Source organism: Fragaria vesca, linkage group LG7 (genome assembly GCF_000184155.1).
Source record: "Fragaria vesca subsp. vesca linkage group LG7, FraVesHawaii_1.0, whole genome shotgun sequence".
Lineage (NCBI taxonomy): Eukaryota > Viridiplantae > Streptophyta > Magnoliopsida > Rosales > Rosaceae > Fragaria > Fragaria vesca.
This window is the reverse complement of record NC_020497.1, coordinates 2,772,405-2,779,266: the sequence shown is the minus strand read 5'-3', so window position 1 is coordinate 2,779,266 and position 6,862 is coordinate 2,772,405. Positions and strand designations below refer to the sequence as shown.

Sequence of the window (6,862 nt, the reverse complement as noted above, 5' to 3'; positions counted from 1 at the left end):
TATGAAGTAGTTTTAATAAATTTGTTATTGTATATTTTGTTATAGCAACATTTAGCCGAGGATTTTTACAAAGAAGAAATGGGTGGAAAAATTTCTCGCCATCATAGTTGTTACAATTTGTGTTGTGATACTTGGGTCACGTTTGATGATCCACCACAAGAAAACTTTGGTCCACCACCGGTTCAAAGAAACTTCCCTATTTCCGTAGATGATGATGAAGATGATGATGCAAATGGATCTACTCCACCATCAACTTCGATTCCGGAACCCCTTCCTATGCCAATGGGTCGAAATACCGCAAGAAGAAAGCAATTGAAAGCCAAAGAAAAGGAGGAGAAAACCTTTCAAGAAAAATTGTTGGCTAACATAGAGCGGATGAGAGAAGAAAACATCAAGGCGGAAGAGGCAAAAACATTGAGAGAGAAAATGAAGGAAGAACGACGAGAAAGGGATAGGAATGAAGCCATTTTAATGATGCAAATCACGGATTATTCTCCAAGGAGTAAGAAATACTTTGATGATAGGAAGAGGGACGCTCTTGAAAGTTTAAGTGCACGGGAGTTGTTTTCTAATTCCTCCACAACATCCAATGACTATCATCCACATATGGGAACTGAAGATGCATATCATCCACATATGGCATCCGAAGACGATGAATAGTTTGGTTAATTTACCGATTTAAATTAGGGTCGGTCATTGTTGTTTAATTAATTGTTCAAGTTAATTGTAAGCTTTTATATTTGTTTTATGTCAATAAAGTTAATTGCAACAACATTTATTCACTACTAAAAACATTTATTTATTACAAAATAAATGGCATTGAAGTTGCCATTTATTCATTACAAAATAAAACAAGTCACACAATAAGAAAAACAACAAAAACACACAACACTTAATTAAGGAATAAAACATGACAATAAATTGTCAATTATTACCTCACCTAGATATATATTACTACTTCTCATCATCATCCTCCTAATGTCGCATATTTGCCCAAACATGTTGGACAAGGTCATTTCGTAGATTATTATTTCCAACACAAGATCGTATCCTTCGGTAACGGGACATATATTCGGCCATTGAGATATGTCCGGTTCTTGGATCACGTGGCAAATTAGGGCCATCATATATTCTTGTCCGAGCTCTTCTTGATGTATTTGGATTCGGTTCATCGTCGTCAGACTCACCATTGTAGTAGTCATCTCGCTCGTCCTCGACGATCATGTTATGAAGTATTATGCAAGCTAACATGATTGTCGATAATGAATCTCGGTCCCAACCTCTTGCAGGTTGCCTAATAATTGCAAATCGTGCTTGTAAAATCTCAAATGCCCTTTCAACATCCTTCCTGTACGCCTCTTGCTTAGTGAAAAAGTACTCTTCTGCTTCATTCTCAAGATGTTTGATTGATTGCACAAGTGTCGCCCACTTTGGGTAGATGCCATCAGCAAGGTAGTGCCCAAACTCGTAAGGAGTTCCATTGACATGATAGTTAAGTTGTGGTGTCTGACCTGTTATTAAAGCATCAAAAAGTGGTGAGCGTCCGAGAACAGTAATGTCATTCTGGGCTCCAGGGATTCCGAAGAAAGAATGCCAGATCCAGGTGTCCGGACCTGCCACAGCCTCAAGAACAATTGTTGGTTTTTTTGATTTGCCGCTAAAGCTACCTTGCCATCCCACTGGACAATTCTTCCATTGCCAGTGCATTCAATCTAGCGAACCTATCATTCCTGGAAATCCTCGTTGCTCGGCTCTTTGTAGAAGCCTATCCAGATCTTCAATTGTAGGAGCCCGGAGGTAGTGTTCTTGATAGATGGTGACAATAGTATGACAAAATCGACCAAGATTTTCGATGGCTGTCGACTCAGGCATACATAATGATTCATTTAAGGAATCAGTCGAGCATGCATTGGCTAGCATTCGGAGTGCACACGTCAATTTCTGATGAGGCGAGAATCCAGGACGCCCGGCACAATCTTGTGACTGCCTAAAATATGGATCCGCCGTCTGCACATGATCTAACATGCGAAGGAACAATTCACGCCTCATCCTGTAACGTCGTCTAAAGATTTCCGCATGGTACACAGGGTCAGCTACAAAGTAATCATTTAATAATTTTTCATTAGCTACCTTGCGTGATCGGTGACGAGTAGCACGACCTCGAACAGAGCCACCCCATTGAGGTTGTTGTTGTAGTGGGTTAGTAGCTAACCAGCCAGCTGCTTCCGTCATAACTTGTGTTGTATTTCTTCGCCTTTGTGCATCATCTTCTTCATCATCTTCCTCATCCTCACGTAGCCTCTCATTCCACTGAGAAAACCAGTTGGAATTCATTGCAAAATGTAATGAAAATTTGTAGACTAGACAAAAGATTTGAGAGAGGATTTTAGAGATGGTGAGATATGCTATCGAAACAACCCTTTTTATTGAGGTATGAAGATGTAGATAGACATGCCACGTGGACATAAAATCTAATCGAAAATCTAGAGAGTTAATCACAATACGACACGCGGCATTCAGAAATCCTATCCAAAAATCTGATAATTTTTACAATGATTAACATTACATCCAATCGGGAAACCAAAACTTCATTTGCAAACGGACATGTGGCACTGAAAATCTAAGCCAAAAATGTTATCAACGAAACCAAATAAATAAGATAAAATATATTTTTTTCTCTTAAATATTTATCTTGGTCCAAATATAAATAATGTTATAATAAAATAAAATTATAAGTTTGAAAATATAATGTGAAATCATAAAATATTTAATTGGGCTAAAATTTAGCCATCTCTTACTGGAGATCATTTAGTAGTCTATAAATAAAAATAATATTTTTGAGGGCTAAATTATAACCCTGGCCCCAATATAACCCTCTCCTACCGGAGATGGCCTTAATGTTGGCCAGTTTAGGTTACAAAAAATTGTCAGTTTAAGTTCATTTTTATCCACTGGTGAGACTACAGTTTCTCTGCCATTTCAGACAGGCAGTTAATCTAGTAGCATCACAGTTGCAGTAACAGCAAATGATAAGCAAAGTTAATTCTGTCCATGATCCATGGAGTCACCCAAGTGAAAGTATTAACTTTACAGAACTGAGGCCAGGAGCAGACATTATTAGCGATTAATTTCAATTACGTTTAGACGTCAACCATACAATTCATAAGTTGAATATGAACAACAGCAATTTTTCAACACAAGCACAGAAAGACAAAATGCAAAATGAGCAAAAGAGTGACGGGAAAATGATTGTAAACTCAAATGCAATGATCATTTTGAACAAGGGCTCTCGTGCAACACAATTTCAGCAATAACACACCATTAGAGTAATCTAGTATCTGAAAAATTTTATTGAACACATAAGTGAAAATGCGGATTCAGTACTGGGCATCACCCAAGTTCTAGATATGGAATTGAATTTTAGACAAAACACTTGATCACATGATTTGTGATATAGAAGTTACAAGAGGAGGAAGTATGATCTGCAGTTTGCCATACTGAAGTACGATAGTTGAATATACTTCAAAGTTCCAGTACAGCCAAGAAAGTGTCAAGCCTGATAGGCTGATACTATTTCGAAGAAAGTCGACCAGTTGTCAAGGCCACTTTGATAAGTATGGACTGCCAAAATTGGCAAAAGTCGACCTGTTGCCAAGGCCATTTTGATGGACTACCAAATTTTGGCTCTTAACATTAAAGCATAACCATCCACAAGTAGCAACGCTCTAGAGTATCTCTATGCCAATGAGTTTCAGTAAATATAGATTGAGTTTTACAAAGGCTCAAGGTATATGAAACAGCTACATGAACATATCATACAATCAGCTAACAGAAATGACAACATAAATGCATTATTCCAACACACTAGTCAGCTTATTAGACTGATAGAAACTTGTGTCCTTGTCCTAGGAATAAAGATAACAGACCTTTAAGTATAAAGATTTGATCATATAAATTGCCTACAAAATTACCATCCAAAATGAAATTGTGCAAGCAAGAACATAAAAACAATGGAGTTCTATTTGGCGTAATCAAGTAGTATTTAATGCAAATTCAAGAACAAACATCTGATTCTACATTAACATAAATTAGTAACTGAAAGTAATATATGAAACCAACTATACATTATTATGGGGATCTTTATCTATGTATGTTCTTTTGGCTGACATTAAGGGTCCTTCAAGCCTGAGATCAATAATTCATAATTACATGTCTGATCTCACAAAATAAAGCAACATTAAACAAGAAAAAAGGCACTTAAATTACCTCTAGACACTGCTTCTCAATCTTGTGTTTCAGTTTGAGCACATAAGTGGTATCATTCAATGCTTGGTGTGAAGATAACGCTCTCTTATCTTCTATTGCAAAGCCTCATGGTACTCATTACTGACAAAAATTCTGCCGTCAATCAGGACAGCAATCACTGAACTGATAATAGTGGATAGCCCTTCACAAATATGCAAAACATAGAAACCATCATCCACTAGAAGTTCTAAGACTATCACGCACATGATCATCACTGCTTATAGCCTTCCTACATTCTCTACCATAAACAACCCCTCTAATAGGACATGACACAAAACCCAGCAATATTCTATTAACAACAAAAAAGTGTTGTCCTGAAATCACTTGTTAAGACCTCAAGTATCGAAAGTGCTGGTGGCTCTCAGGTGTAAATCTAGATCAAAATTGGTCAGCCATTTGATCTTAGACACTGTTATTAACAAATAACTCTCACCCTTGCTAGCCAAAATGTTAAGTAATCTCTAAGTTGCTCTGATGTGCACATCTCCATCACTGACCTATACAAGGCCCAGTGAGGCAGCTGAGAAATAAGCCTTTTTTATTTTCTCTTAGTAATACCTTCCAAAGTGCAAACCATATAATGATCTTAATTCTGTATAATCATGTTTTTCGCCCCCACAATCTGCCTCCACCGGTTCACTTAAGCATTAACCCCTTCCTTCCATACGCTAAATCCTGGGTCTGCCACTGTTTACCATGGTTTATTTGTTCAGGCTTGATATTGATCCAAATACAAACACGGGAAGGATACAGACTTCTTGATTCCAGAAAAAGATTTGCTCCAGTAGCATCACAGTCATACAATCAGTTACTGATAAGCAAAATCAACCGTCCAACATCCCTGCAATCCACCAACTAAAACATAAACGAACTTTTAAACTGAAGCAATCGGTAAAGAGCATTAGAGACAAATTTTAATTGCTTTTAGATGCGATCTATAATTCTATATGATCCATATGTTCCATACAGAGAATATCAATCATAAAGAACCAAATTCATAAGTGCAAAAATGAATAGTGGGAAATGAATTTATATGTTGAAAACTGATAAACATGTTATGAGCAAATTAAACAAGGAACTGTTTAGGATGATGCTGAATCTAGTGAAAAACAACAAAGTAAAGCTAGTAACTCTAACCCTCATGCTCGAGGGAGGAACATCAAAGAAACTAACCAGTGAAGCACATACCAAGAAACATTCAACCTCTCCATGTTTTACTAGCATGAATCCTTTTGATCAAGTAGTTCTCCAAACCAAAAGCTGCCTCCACTATTCTGGTGCTAGGCTTGATCTCAACCTTCATTATCTGTTTCCAAACTTCTTCCAACCTCACCAGCTCAATCTCTTCACATATCCCCGGAATTATTGTTATCCAAGTATCCCTATGCGGAACCTCCCCATGCCTCAGTATCTCCTCCATAACTCCACAAGCATCCTCAATCCTACCCACATTGCAAAACCCCTTAACCAAACCATGTACAACCGAAAAATGAGGCGAAAACCCCTTCAATATCATCACCTCCATATACTTCTTCGCCTCATCAAGCATCCCCTGATCACACAACCCGCTAACCAAAGTCCTATACGACACCAAATTCGGCAAGCACCCATTAGACTCCATATCCTCAAGAACCTTACAAGCATCCACCGCTCTCCCTTCCCTACAAAACCCCGATATAACAGTGTTATAATGCACAATGTCAGGATTGCACCCCTTCACCTTCATCCTACACAGCAGCTTATACGCCTCACGCAGCTGCTTTTTCCTGCACAAACTATTTAACAAGCTAGTATAACTCAACGAATCCGGAACAAAACCTTTATTCATCATATCCTCCAGAAAATCCACAGAAGTATTCACCTGCCCCTTCCTGCACAGCCCCTGCATCAGAATCCGATACGACTCCACATCCGGTACAACATCTCTCTCGTACATTTTATTAAACAAGCCATACGCAACGCTCAAATCCCCATTCAAGCAAAACGCCCTCATCAGAATGTTGTACGATTTCGTATCCGGCACCACGCCGTGGCGGTGAGCGTCCCTAAAAACGTCGAAAGCCGACCGGAGGAAGTTGCGGTGAGCCACAAGAATCTCAAGGATCCGGTTGAGGTGCTTTACAGTGGGTTTGCAGTTGAACTGGAACATAGTGTAGAAGGTTCTGAGGGCTTTCTGGGGGAGATGGGCATCGCCGTAGATTTTGATGAGGTGGGTGAAGAGGGCAGGGGAGGGGGAGTAGGAGGTGGGTTGGGACTTGAGACGGAGGAGGAGGTCGTCGACGAGAGAGAAGTAATGGGCGCGGCCGAGTTTAAGGATGAGGGTGAAGTAGGAGGAGTAGGAGTGGCGGAAATGGGGGTGTTGGGCGGCGAAGTCGAAGATCTCTTTGGCGAGGAGAGGGTCGGATTGGGAGGCGATGAGCTTTTGGACTCTGGCGGGGGAGCCGAGGATGGATTCGTGGTGGGGTTGGGGGGAGTGGGAGAAGAAGGAGATGAGGAGTTGGGTTTTGGGGGGAAGGGTTAGTAGGGTTTTGGGTGAGCGTAGAAAGAGTTGAAGCAT

The 6,862-nt window shown here is 39.6% G+C and overlaps 1 protein-coding gene across 1 annotated transcript in view; it reads right to left on the bottom strand.

Moving 5' to 3' along the window:
* LOC101307637 overlaps positions 1-6,862 on the bottom strand; it is a 43,145-nt gene extending 36,283 nt beyond the window's left edge. Inside the window, exons 1-5 of the mRNA XM_004308227.1 lie at positions 6,090-6,862; positions 5,922-6,032; positions 5,603-5,885; positions 1,722-2,310; positions 1,188-1,613 (exon numbers count right to left, since the gene is read on the bottom strand). Of these exons, the coding sequence (XP_004308275.1) occupies positions 1,188-1,613; positions 1,722-2,310; positions 5,603-5,885; positions 5,922-6,032; positions 6,090-6,862 (2,182 nt within the window). The remainder of the gene's footprint in view (positions 1-1,187; positions 1,614-1,721; positions 2,311-5,602; positions 5,886-5,921; positions 6,033-6,089) is intronic.